Source organism: Musca domestica, unplaced genomic scaffold, assembly GCF_030504385.1.
Source record: "Musca domestica strain aabys unplaced genomic scaffold, Musca_domestica.polishedcontigs.V.1.1 49, whole genome shotgun sequence".
NCBI lineage: Eukaryota > Metazoa > Arthropoda > Insecta > Diptera > Muscidae > Musca > Musca domestica.
Genome location: NW_026712344.1, coordinates 2067844 through 2082729, shown reverse-complemented (window position 1 = coordinate 2082729; position 14886 = coordinate 2067844). Strand labels below are relative to the sequence as shown.

The following is a 14886-nucleotide window of genomic DNA, read 5'->3' as shown; positions in this document are numbered from 1 at the left end:
GAAAAGTTATTGCCGATAATAAACCGAAATTAATATCGATAACTTTTCATTAAGGAGAAGTTGTTATCGATAACTTTTCGTTAAGGAAAAGTTGTTATCGACAAAATGTTTTATAGAAAATGTACTGTAGATAACATTTTCTTATAGAAAGATTACTATCGATAACTTTTCCTTATAGAAAAGTTATTATCGATAACTTTTTGTTAATGAAAAGTTATTATCGCTAAATTGTTGTTAAGGAACAGTTATTATCGATAACTTTTTGTTAATGAAAAGTTATTGTCGATAAATTGTTTTTAAGGAAGAGTTGTCATCGATAAAATGTTTTCCTTCTTGTTCCTAAAAAAATAATATCGATAACTTTTTATTATAGAAAAGTTATTATCGATAACTTTTTGTTAATGAAAAGTTATTATCGCTAAATTGTTGTTAAGGAACAGTTATTATCGATAACTTTTTGTTAATGAAAAGCTATTGTCGATAAATTGCTTTTAAGGAAGAGTTGTCATCGATAAAATGTTTTCCTTCTTGTTCCTAAGGATGACACTTTACGGGGAGGTCTTCCAACCTTCTAAGAGGAGACTCCTATTGGCCGTCTAGAGGAGGCCCTCTGGCCTTTGAGGAGCGGATCTTCTGTCCCTCTAAGAGGAGACCTTTTAGCCCTGAAAACCGAAATCTTATAGCCATTTAAAATTTGACCCTTTGAGAGGAATTCTTCTAAGAGAAGAACCTTTGGCACATTAAGGGGTTGTTTTCTGGCCCTCTAAGTGAAGACCTTTTAGCCCTCGATAAGGAAACATTTTGGTTCTTTAAGTCTTTTAACGATTGTTGTGCCCCAAATATGTAATATCAGCCCAAAATGTAATAAATTTTTAAACATTCAATCGAATTTTTCCATTTGGTTTCCATTTTTAGGATTGGAAATCACAATTATGTCCTCTAAGTTCCTTAAAAATGTTAAAATATCCACGATTTAAGCTCTTAAAATTCTCCAAAAAAAATAATAATAAAAAATGGCCACAATTTCTTTCACAGTTTTATGCATTGCCAATAAAAACACATTTAAAAATAAATTTATTCAAATGAATAAATAATTCTAATATCCCCACCCCACAACCTCAAGAATCCATTAGCCCGGATATAATCTATTAATACCTTTTAATTCTAAGACTTTTACAACATTCACTTTCAAGCTGCGGGCGTTAGTCACTTAACTGAAAAAAATTCCCTCAACCAGGAAGCGAGTCCAATGCTTTTGTTTTTGTTCGATATTGGAGTTGTTGTTAATTTCTTGTTAATAAAAATAAAACTATCGAATGCAATTTGTTTTGGTGGGTCTTGCGGATTTCATTCGAATTTTTTTCTGCTCGATTTTTGTTGATATTTATTTTTTTTTTTTCGGAGTTGTTAACTGACGAAGTATGGCAACAGCCGCCAAAGTAACACCCCTCCCCCATCGATTGAGCAGCACACAGCAAAAGTGAATGTTGAAGTTGGGAATTGCATACTTATGTTAAATGATAGCAACAATAGCAAAAACAACAACAACAAGAGATTTGTTGGGCGTTAAAGTGGTGGCCGGCAGTCGGAATATCTTAAGAAAAGTATCTATCATTAGTTTTGCACTGTTTAATCATTAATAAATAAATGCTGGAGGTTTTATTGTTCAATCTCCTGTCTTGGGGTCTTTTTTGGCAAATCACCTCTAATAAAATTAAGGAAAAATTCAGCATATCACGTAGCGTTTTAGTTTCTTAAACGGAAATATTTTAGATTGGGGAAATTTGATAAGGAATGATTAGAAGTGTGTCTCTGAGAGGTCTTCTTTGTATAAGAGACCAATAACTCTTCTCTTTATACGCTCTTGTTAGTAACACAGATTTACTCTCTTTCGACCATTTCCCATTTCAAAATAATCCCCATAATACAAAACTGAACTTAATATGGCACCCACTCCTTTCCGCCCCCTCCAAACAAATAAAGTCTTACCAATAATTTATTGAACATTACTTGCTAGCCATTTATAGTTTATTGGTAACAACAATGCCTTGTAATTCCAAGCTCCTTTGATTGTCTTCACCATATTTTGAGAAAGGTCTGTTTTCCCGTTACTATGGTTGTTGAGTGTTTTTTGTTTGCCTTTCAAGGTTCCCCATTACCTGTTGCATTGCTGTTGTGGAGGAAAAAGGCGGAAGCCGTTTTTTTCCTCCATTGGTAGCTGAAGTTTATGACAGGTTCAAGAAATATGAACCTCTCTGAACCGCGTTGAAACGTGCCTCTCGTTAGTCAGTTAGCCTGGACATGCCTGTGCCTGTGAGTCATGCGATGTGGTGAAATCGTGTTGGCGATTGTTAGATGACTCCAAGGGTTTTGGAGCCACTTTGGTCTAAGGTTAAAGTGTTGTTGATCGCCAGCGATTTGTCAATTTATCAATGAAATCGTTGCTGGTCGAAAAAGGAAATTAAGGCATTAGTGACAGCTAAATGAAAGGCGGGAAAATGTAAGGGAAAATTGAATGATGAGGAAGAAAGGAAAAAATATAGGAAACCATTTTTTTTCTTGGTTTAAAAAAATAATGTTTATAAATTATTACTATTATTATTATTATTATTATTATTATTATTATTATTATTATTATTATTATTATTATTATTATTATTATTATTATTATTATTATTATTATTATTATTATTATTATTATTATTATTATAAGTTTACAAATTATTTATAAAATCTATATTTATAAATTACTTGTTTTAATTTTGATTCAAAAAAAAAATAATATTTTTATTATTGTTTTATTACAGTTAATGGTTGCCCTCGCCTTCTGCGCCACATTGGCTTTGGTAGCTGGCCAAAACTACCTTTTCGGCCCCCGACATTTCGATTACAATTCCATTGATGTGCCACAAGCCACCGGTGCCAGCGGTCGGGACCCCAGACAAAACAGAGGTAAATTTGAACATACATACATACATTTATTTTTTAAAGACGAAAACCGAAGACCTTCTCATTGATTTAGAATAATATCTTTACCTGCCAAATTCACATTTTTGGCTCAGTTTTTCCATCTATATTAATAAGGATGAAGTGTTAGATTAATTCTTTTTTGGGCAATTCGTACCAAATGGATGCGAAAAGTACTAAAAGGCTACTAAAAATGTACCAAATATGGTACCATATAGATTGGACGAATGTATAAAACTAAAAAGCTGTAGGTTTGACCAGTTCGAATTTTGAATACCCTCCACCATTTGGAACAAATTTGGAAATTTCAAAAAAAAAAAAAATAGAATCCGTTAAAAATTATGTTAAAATATTAAAAATATCGAATATAACCGTTATATTGGTACCTATACGAAGACGTGGACCTACATAGACAACTTTTTTCATACGCCATTTCAAAATTCAAATAGGAAATTTGAAAAAAATCAGATGAATATTGTAAATTAAATCATCAAAGTACCGAACATAGGGAGGTACCGTTATATCAGGGCTATACGAAGACCTAGAGCTGCATAGACAATTTTCTGTCACAGGCTGTTGTACCTGTTAGGAACTTCAAGTACGAAATTTCAAAAAAAATTTGATGAATATTGTGCCTAAAATTATCAAAATATCGAATATCGGGAGGTACTGAAATATGGGGCCTATACGAACACCTGGACCTGTATAGACAATTTTCTGTTATAGACTGTAGTTCCTATTACGAACTCTAAATACGAAATTTGAAACAACTCCAGTGAATAATGTCGCTAAAATAATCAAAATACCGAATATCGGGAGGTACTGATATATGGGTGCTATACGAAGACCTGGACATGACCAGACTTTCTCATTACGAAATTTGAAACATCTCCGGTGAATAATATCCCTTAGATCGTCAAAATATCGAATATCATGGGGTACCGTTGAATGTGGCCTATACGATATCGTGAACCTATACAAGGTGAGATAAAAAAACTGCAACAAAGTCAAACGACTAATTTTTACATTTTTTCTTAATTTTATTGAATGAAAGCAAAAAATGTCGGAAAGAGCGTCAAATTTTAGAATAAGTTTAGATTTGTTCGAATTGGTCATCTTTGGCACGAATTATGGCTTTCAAACGACCAATACTGCCCGAATATTGCTCTGCGGCATTTTGGCCCATTCCCTGCGAAACGCTTGCTTGAGGTAATCGATATTTTGGTATTTTCTAGTGCCAACCTTGCTTTCCAAAATACTCCAGACACAATAGTCCAACGGATTGGTATCCGGAGAATTTGGTTGTTATTGTACACCGGAAATGAAGCGAGGAACCTCATTTTGTAATCATTTTTGGGTGGCGCATGCTGAGTGCGATGGTGCTGAGTCCTGTTGGAATGTCAAGGTTTGCGGCCAAAATGTTTGCGTACCCATGGCTTTAATACACCCTCCAGTATATTTTCGCAATAATATTCCGCATTCATTCTAATGCCACGGTCGACTAACACGTTCGGAGAGCGACCATCGCCTAATATAGCGGCCCACACCATCACCATGGCCGGTGCTTGAGTTCTGGTGGCCAACCGAAGATGTACATCTTCAGCTGACCTCTTTGGCAAGTAAACACGATAATTTTATTTGTTTACAAGCTGCTGGACAACGAATGTTTTCTCATCGGAGAAAATCAAATTCGGCAGTTCATCCCTTACGGCCAAGCGAAGCAACTCCTTAGCTTTTTTGGTCTATTTTCTTTCTAGTGCGGTGTAAGTTCTTGCACTTTTTGGAATTTCAATGGCTTTACCCCGAGCTCATTTTTTCAATATTTGCCGAATGGAATATTGCGATATGTTCAGCTCAAGAGCCATTTTTCGTCCACTGCGACGCTGGTTTCGATCAAGTCGCTTCTTCACATTTCGAATCATTTCTGCTGATGTTGCTGTTTTTTTCGTCCACTTCCTTGACGTCGGGATACGCTACCAATATCACGGTACGAGCGAGCGATGGTACGAGACACAAAAGATTTATTCACATCTAAATGCTGGAGTGCTCCAACGATAGCCACTTGTGGTTTTCCAGGGAAATATAAAGAAATCACACTATCACGCTTGAATTCCATCACGAATAACTTTTTTTTTTGGAAAATTCTCACCAAAATGCTTTCGTACCCTTGTTAACAATATAATGATCTCTCACTGGAATAATTTTAACAGCTGTCGGACGACTAGCTTACAATTGACAGCAGTCTTAAACTGGTTGCAGTTTTTTTCATCTCACCCTCTATAGCTATATCTGAACCGATTTTCTCCGAATTAGATGAACTTGCTTCTAGACCGAATTAGGTCAGATGTACCATAATTCGGAACTTATGGACTGATATTGGCCATTTGGTGCACAATTAACCCGAAACCGGTTGTGGATATATATGGGAGCTATATCCAAATCTGAACCGATCTTGATAAAAATAAATACACTTATTTTAGAGCTGTATCTGATATCTGGTCCCTAAGATTATTGTTGTAAAATTCATTTGGACTGATATTAGCCATTTGGTGCACAATAAACCTGTTATCGGATAATGTTATGTATGGGAGCCTTTTCCTAATTTGAACCGATCTCGACAAAATTTGACAGAGGTATTTTTAAGCAGTATCTGATGTCCGGTACGAAATATCATTCTTCTGGAGGGCATATTACGAATGTGAGGGACTTAAAACCCCAAATCGAATGATATATATATATATATATATAGGAGCTATAGCTATATCTGAACCGATTTACACTAAATTTGAAATACTGATTTATAGAATGAATTCAGTCGTGATTGCCAAAATTCGGTCCATTTGGGCTGATTTTAGCCATTTGGTGCACAATAAATCTGATATCGGATAAAAATATATATGAGAGTTAAATCCAGATACAGAGATATTTTTGAGCAATATCTGATATCCGGTACCAAATATCACACTTCTGGAGTTCATAAAAAATCGCGTGAAAAATATATATGGGAGCTATAGTTATATCTGAACCGATTTTCTCCAAATTTGATTTACTTGCTCGGTAGGATGTACCAAAATACAGGTCATTTGGACTTATATTAGCCATTAAGTGCGCAATTCACCCGAAATAGGTTGAAGATATATGGGAGCCATATCTAAATCTGATCCGATTATCACCAATAGGGTTCTCCCTTGGACCAAACAAATATTTTTTTCAAAATTTCATCTCAACCTGCATTTTGTTCTGAAGCGATTTACACTAAATTTGATTTACTTGCTTCTAGACTGAATTTGGTTGGATGTGCCAAAATAAAGGTCATTTGGATGTATATTAGCCATTTGGTGCACAATTAAACCGAAATCGGTTGAAGATATATATTTGGGATCTATATCTAAATCTGATCCGATTATCACCAATTTCAATTGGATTTTTCCTTGGGCCAAACAAATATTGTTTGCAAAATTCCATCTCTAACAAGAATGCATGGACAGACGGGCAGGCGGACTGTCATGCATAAATCGACAACTATGGGTCTATCACGCTTCTTTCTCCATGTCACAAATAAATGCACAAAGACATAATACCCTTACCACTATGTGGTGTAGGATATAATAAAAAATCTCTCCAAAATATCCTAAAGGGCATGAAAAGTACTAAAAGGTACCGAAAATACTTTGCAATTAGTATTGGGTGAAAAAAACGGTTTGTGCCTAAGTCTCTATCTACAAATGTCCACAGGTCAATATTAAACTGAAAAGTTTTATGGCATCTAAGTCAAAAAAGTCCCTATCATTTACACAAAATGTATATTTAACGATTGGATATTAAATGCCAAAAATAGTGTAGCCACCTACCTCTTGTTGGCTAACAGTTTACTACCTTTATCATACAGATCACCCGAACAAATATTTTTACCAGCTTCTTAAACTCAAATTTATACATATATTTTTTTTCATTTTCCAGGACCCGTCGTCTTCCCCCCATCTCCCCCAGACGCAATTGATGAGTCGAGCGGTGTTATTGTTGGTGCTTCCGGTTATGGTTTTGTGCCACCACAACAAAGTAATACACACTATTAAATAAACAAAAGAACAACAAACAAAAAAAAATAGTCACTTTTTTACACAACAATACTCCATAAATCACTTTAATTAATTTTTTTTTTTTATTATTTTAAAAATATATTTTTTATTTTATATATAAATGTTAAATAGTTTTATATAATGGATATGACAGCAGCACCATGTAGAATTATTAGTGTGCACTATTTTTTACAATTATTTTATTTTTTTTATTTTTACATTTTAAATTTATAATTTTTCTTAAATAACAAAGCTGACCACACATATAAAAATAAACTCAGAGCATTTGCAATATTTAAAAGCTTTAAATCAATTTTAGTGCAATTTATTTTTATTTTTTTATTTCTTATTTTCTTCATTTTTTTTATTTGTTTTTAAATAATTTGTTACCTAGAACTTAATTTACTCAAATGCTTACTGTTTTATAACCTAAAATTAATAACTGTTTTTTTATTTTTATTTTCTAATAATTTTAACAGGAGGTAGAGTTTTGAAACAATAGGACAATTTAACACACTGCTAAGTTATGCGCACAAACCACCCCACACAAACATATCTACCAATGTATGAGACACCAGCACCACACATACACCCCCAATTACAGCCCAGGTCATATGGACATCCAACCCCGCATAAAAAATATCTCATTCCCATCACAGAACTAAATGTAATCATCATCACACATTGACCAGACACACCTAATATATATTTGCACCATTTACACCCCCACCTCGTACACCATTCAATCCCATAGATCCCATATTCCCTGCAAAAATAATGAAGCGCGCCTATTGTACCCTAATTATGTGTTCTTTTTTTTAATAATATTATTTCCTTTATTTTAATTTAAATTATTTGTAACGAAAGAAAAAAAACACCATAAAAATTAAACAATAAAGTTAACCCACTTTTTATTATAATTTGCTTGTAATTTGTGCTGTGTTTTTTTTAATTTTATTAGTTCCCCTTTATTAACATCGATGCCCAAATGCGTTGTAAAAAAATACTTTGCTTTAGTCATTTACTAAATGTTGATCCCAAAACAGCTGCTACTAATTAAAGATGTTTACAATTGCAATGTAAATACCCCGAAAATTATTTCAGGGTATGTTTATATATATATATATATATATATATATATATATATATATATATATATATATATATATATATATATATGTATATATATATATATATATATGTATATATATATATATATATATATATATATATATATATACATATATATATATATATATATATATATATATATATATGTGGAATCGGGCGGAGTTCAATGGAGTTTATAGTGGTGGATAGGTAAATCGATTTTGGTGTTTGGAGAGGCCAAAAGTCGGAGTCTATTTTTGGCTGTGGAGAATATAAATACCCCGAAAATTAATTTATCTTTATATGTAAAGAATCGGGCGGAGTTCAATGGAATTTACAGTGGGGATAGGTGAATCGACTTTTGGTGTTTGGAAAGGCCAAAAGTCGTAGTCTATTTTTGGCTGTGGAGAAAACCCCTAATTGGACTTCTTGAAATTCATTTTCGCTTTTTGAAATCATGCATTTTTTTCGACTTTTTATTTTCATGCGAGCCCAATAAAATGCCACGATAAAAATGTTTTAGTTTTTTATTCATGTCTGGCTCTGTTCCAGAATTGCAAGAATGAAAAACTTTTTACTCCAATAATCGATTTTTCCTTTATGGTATCGTAGAAAAATCGCAAAACTAGTAGATTCTTGTGGGTTCTGGAACGGATCAATAATTATTTCAACAAAATGCCAATTAATCATTTATTCGGCAAAACAACACCTCAAAAAATCTAAAATTGAAATAATCACAGACTTATGAAAATATAGACAACGAAAGCTTTCAATATCAGTTGCTAATATGTGTCGCAACAACAGTTTTTGCATGGTTGAGTCACTCGACTTCGAAAAAAATTTAATTGAATTTTCAATAATTACAATTTTTGCATTGAATATTTTTCGATGTCATAATGTATGGGACAGATTTTCTATTCGAATGCACCATTTACAGGTTTGAGTGACTTCAATATTTTTACTCATACCCCCTGAAACGACATAGTTCAATGGATGATTCGAATTTGTTCGATGATAAGCGGTGAGAGCATTTCTTCGTCTATATTTTCATTAAGCTATGCTTTAATTATTTTAAAATAACCTGTCTTAAAATTAGGTTTCTGATATGCTCACTCTCTCGAGTTCGAGTATAAAGTGAAACGTGCACAAATTCGAGTGTGAGTACTCTCTCGAGTTGAGGAAAGAAATCGAGTATATTCATTGTATATCCTCAGTGTATATCCTCAGAGGGCATATATATTTTATATGGATAAAAACGGTTTTAGATTTAGGTCTCTTTGGACCACAACCATTTTAGGAAATTTGGTGTTGTCCGTCCGTCCGCCCGCCTGTCTGGCTTATGCGCACGATAACTCTCGAAGGGATTTTTGATTTAGCCCAATTTTTCACAAAAAATGATTTACCTTGAAGAACAAGACAGGATCATTCAATTTTGTATAAACATAGCAAATCCCAATATTTGTATCAGTCCTAGGCCAGGTGAGAAAATTGACAATATCGGTGCACTCCTTTCAGTACCTCCCCCACAAAGGGTCAACATTTTGAATCAACATTATTCTTGTAAAATGTGAAATAAGAGGCCGATTGTGCTAAAATTCCACGCATCCCAATATTTTTATTAACGCAAGATCTGGTGAGAAGATGGAATATATCAGCCTGCTTCTTCTGGTACATCCCTATAAAAGGGGTCAAAATTTTGAACAGCAAAACACCATAAAATCGCAATAAAATGCGAAATAAGCATTTGTTCTCTTAAAATTTTACACAGCCCAATATTTGTATCAGTGCTAGGTGACAATAGGGACAATATCGACCCACACCATCATGTACCTCCCCAACAATGGGTCACAATTTGGAAAAATCATAACTCCCATAATATGTGAAATAAAAGCGCAATTGTCTTCAAATACCGCACATCCCAATACATTTTTTAACACCAGAATTAATGTGAAGGTAGAATATATCGATTTACTCCTTCTGGCGCCTCCCCCACAAAGGGCGCCATCATTTTGAATAATTATATCTCTCATACAATGCTACATATGAGCCCGATTTTCTTTCGTAGACTTAATTTTTCTACTAACACTGGATCTGGAGAACGAATAGAATGAGCCTTCCGCAAAAGAGGTCAACATTTTGAATAATCATAACTCCTGGAAAAATGTGAAATAAAAGACCGATTGTCTTCAAACTCGCCACATCCCAAAATGTCTACTAACACAGGATCTGGTATGAAGAACGATTAGAACGGACCACTAATTCTGGTACCTACCCCACAAAGAGTCAGCATTTTTAATAATTCTATCTCTCATAAAATGCGAAATAAGCATCCGATTCTCATAAAATGTCACACATCTCAATATTTATATTGACACAGGATCTGGTGTGAGGATGGAATATATCAGTCTACTCCTTCTGCTACCTTCACCCCAAAGGGGTCAACATTTTGAATAATTATATCTCTCATAAAATGCAAGATTATTGTTCGATTCTCATTAAACTTCACACATCCCAAAATAGTTTTTAACAGAAGATCCAGTGTGAAGATGGGATGGCCCTTCAGGTACCTCCCCTACCCGAAAAAAACCTAAAAGTCATAAAACGTGAAACGCATCCGATTATCGCCAAACTCGGCACATCTCAATATTTCTATCAACATAATATCTGGTGTAAAGATGGAATGTATCAATTAATTATATCATAATAATAATTATATCTCTCATAAAATGGGAAATAAGCATCCGATTCATTCTAAATTTCACGCATATTTTTTAACAACACAAGGCCTGGTATAAAAATGGAATATATCAGACCACTCCACTCCACAACGGGTCAAAGTTTTAAATTATTATGTCTCGCATATTCCAATATTTATACTAATATAAGATCTGATGGGAAGATTAAAAATATCGGCCCACCCATTCTGGTACCTTCCACACAAAGGACCAAAATTTTCAATATTCATATCCTTCATACTTGCGAAAAAAAATCATGGATTCTTTTCAAACTTGCTGTGTTTAAATATTTTTCTCAACCACAGATCTGATGTGAATATGGACTTTATTCGATGTTCTTTAAATAAAATGTACAATATTTTTTCTCCAATATTTTAGACAAAGTCGAATACATCGGTCCACTACATCTGGAACCTCACGCACATTTCAATATTTCAAAAAATGATCATGTATTTCATATTAGGAAGTTGTCCAAATCTGGTTCGTTGTAATATTTATAGCTCACTTAGGTCAGATACGAAATGGAAAATATTGACCCAATCTTTTGATACCATCCCAAAATAGGGTCAGCTTTTTAAAAATCATAACGCAAGTCAAATTTTATTTTAATAAACCGACATTGGCGGAGGGTATACATCTGCCGGCAAAACCGACGATTACTACTTGCGATCATTATTTGCTCATTTTCAAGTGGGAATAAATTCCGCTCGAAATCGTTTGTAACATCCCTAAATATTCGTTTTAGACCCCATAAAGTATATATATTCATAATCAGCATAAAATTCTAAGTCGATTTAACGATATCCGTCTGTCTGTCTGTATGTCTGTCTGTCTGTCTGTCTGTCTGTCTATCCGTCTGTCTGTCTGTTTGTCTGTTGAATGGGGACTATACCAGAACGTGGACCGATATATCTCATTTTCAATACCAACCATCCTAGACACAATGCAAATAGCTCTGCTAAATTTTGGAGCTCTACGTCAAATAATAATAATACAGCCCACATTATTTGACGTAGAGCTCCAAAATTTAGCAGAGCTATTTGCATTGTGTCTAGGATGGTTGGTATTGAAAATGAGATATATCGGTCCACGTTCTGGTATAGTCCCCATATAACGGTACCTCCCGATATTCGGTATTTTGATGATTTATGCCACATTTTTTCACGGATTTGTCTTAAAATTGGTATTTGTAGGTCATAGCGGGTCCCTGAGCGTGTGGCAAAACATTGCATGTATAGGTCCACGTTGTGGTATAGCCCCCATATAAAGGTACCTCCCGATATTCGGTATTTTGATGGTTTTTGCCACATTTTTTCACGGATTTGTCTGAAAATCGGTATTTGTTGGTCATAATGGGTTCCAGCTCCGGTGGCGAAACATTGTAATTATAGGTCTATGATTTGATATAGCCCCCATATAACGGTACCTCCCGATATTCGGTATTTTGATGGTTTTTGACACATTTTTTCACTGATTTGTCTAAAAATTGGTATTTGTGGGTCATAATGGGTTCCAGCTCCGGTGACGAAACATTGTAATTATAGGTCCACGTTTTGGTATAGCCCCCATATAACGGTACCTCCCCATAATCGGCATTTTAATGGTTTTTGCCACATTTCTTCTAATGTTTCTTTTACCCTAAGGTGGAGGGTATTAAAAGTTTGGCCCGGCCGAACTTAATGTTTTTTTACTTGTTGTGATTTTACTTCGAACCATTATATTCTCCACAGCTGCAATCGAAACACAATCCCTCCCAACAAAATATATTTCGTTGTGCTGTTGCTTTCGTTATAACTTTTTTCTGCTCATTCTCTCCTTGGCTTTTAAGTACGGTCTACCCAGCTCTCCTTATACTCTTTGAACACTCCCGCTCGCAAGAGAAAACTATATTATTCTCTACACAACTAGTACAATTTTCTCATTATTTATTAACAACATTAATCATGCCATTTACTTATTCTAATTTATAATTTTATTAATGAAAATTACCCCTCAAAAAAAAAAACACACACACTTTCTAATCTATATAAAGATTATGTAAATGTGCACTTTTGTTACCACAGCTCACCTCCTCCTTCCTGAATTTTATTTTTTGCCGTAAATCACTCAAAAATATATATTTAATCTTTCTCCAATCTCCCCAGCTTATTTTTAATTTTATTAATTGTAAAACCAGATTTTTTTTTTTGATAATTATTTTTTATTTTTATTTTATAATTAAAAACAGAAAATAAGTTAAAATAAATTCCAATAAAAAATGTTTGAACAAAAAAATTTTTAACTCCTCCCACCCTGTTTTTATTTCTTCCCCCCAACAAAATTTTGGTTTGGCTTTCATTTGGATACCATTTTTTTTTTTTTGGTTTTTATTATTTTTCGACTCCTCCAAACCAAATGCACCAGATTTGTTTTGGTTTTAGTTGTAAGAGCTTGTAATGTTGCCACTAACAACAACAACCACAACCCCAAACTACACATATGTCTGCCACCAACCACAACAACCCAACACATTTGCCGTTGCCAGTTAGCAAAAGTGATGTTGCATAAGAACCTATCTGCGGTTACAAGCTCCAATATTAATTCGTATTCGGCCACATTAATTAGCTGAATTAAATGCTTTTAATTTTTTTGTTGTTGCTGGGTTTTTGTTGGTGTTTATTTGGAAACACTTGTAAGTATGTATTTATGTATGTAACTTGATCGTGTAAGAAGTGATAACCCTGCACTAATATCCCAAGAGGGCATCGAAACCGTTACAGTTGGTTTGCGAGAAGAACAAATTGCCAACAATTAATGCACCTTGCAGTAAGTATGGAATAATTTTCGAATAACATAAATGCACTTTAAATTTACAATTAATTACAAACCTAAATTAATTTTTACAAAAAAAAAAAAAAATTTACAAGTCGTCATAAACAAAGTTTACTGAAAGAATCCGTTGTTCTTGCCGACAAATATACATATGTCGGCCATGTGCGCCCAACAAGCAAAAATAATAGAAAACCAGTAAGGAAAAGTCAAAAGTCCGGCGGGGCCGACTATCTGATAACCTACACCACTAGGCATATTTAGTAAAGCTCCCGTAACAAAAGAATTTATTTGATCAACATTTGGCTTTAGAGCAGTTATAGTTTGGTTTCATTTTGGCTGATATTAGCCATTATTTGCACAATAAACCTAAAATCGGATAAATAATATGTATGGGACCTTAGTCGTTCTCGATAAAATTTGGCAACAGTATTTCTGAGCTCTATACGATATCTTGTATGTATGTTGTCAAATTCATATTACGAATATGAGGGACTTAAACACGAAATCGGATGAAAAATATAAGAGTTATGGCTATATATGTACCAGAGGGCTGCAATGAGTATGATTGAGTAGGCTTGATCACACACAGTGGAATTACAATCAAACTCAATCAGTCGGACAGATGCAACATGTTCATTTGAGTTACTCAAGCCAAACGAAAAAGTTGTGATCAAACATGTATTGATCGAAGTTTTGTGATCGCCTTCAAACAGCTCACATGAGTTACTTGTTTACGAACTTATGTTGAATTGTTCATAACGGGTCGATCATCTATGATGAGTCTGTTCGGTTTTATTTGGAGGGCTCACTGCTATACCGAACCAAGTCATGAAAAATAAAAAATGCCGAAATTAGTGCCAATGTCCCGGTATATGGAAACTCTGTTTACTCTATAAAGCACAATGTCAAAAAGTGTTTCGTTCCAAAGATAACGGTAAAAAACCTAAGTCAACGACTGACAATTTCGACTTTTTTCAAAGCAAAAATGAACCAAGTCAGCGTGTTTCACGTTGAATCAGTACTATTAGTGAGAACGTGTTTATTGTCGTTCAGTTTTCAGCAAAATTAAAAAAAATCAGTGTTTTCTATAAATGGATAGTAATAATAGCAGCACTAGTGATTTTTCCAGTAATGAAAATGAGGAATATTTTCCAGCCCCAAAAATGATGAAAACGGAAATGACG

At 34.0% G+C, this 14886-nt stretch overlaps 1 protein-coding gene across 2 annotated transcripts in view; it reads left to right on the top strand.

The window, feature by feature from the left end:
• The window catches only part of LOC101894226 (uncharacterized), a 116599-nt gene that overhangs the window by 62310 nt on the left and 39403 nt on the right, over positions 1 to 14886 (top strand). Inside the window, exons 2-4 of one of the 2 annotated variants that reach the window (XM_059127971.1) lie at positions 2808 to 2952; positions 6928 to 7026; positions 7526 to 7977. In XM_059127971.1, coding sequence (XP_058983954.1) covers positions 2808 to 2952; positions 6928 to 7026; positions 7526 to 7548 — 267 coding nt within the window. In that variant the 3' untranslated portion in view covers positions 7549 to 7977. Of the gene's footprint in view, positions 1 to 2807; positions 2953 to 6927; positions 7027 to 7525; positions 7978 to 14886 lie in introns of those variants that run through there. The other variant, XM_059127970.1, reaches the window with a different exon arrangement.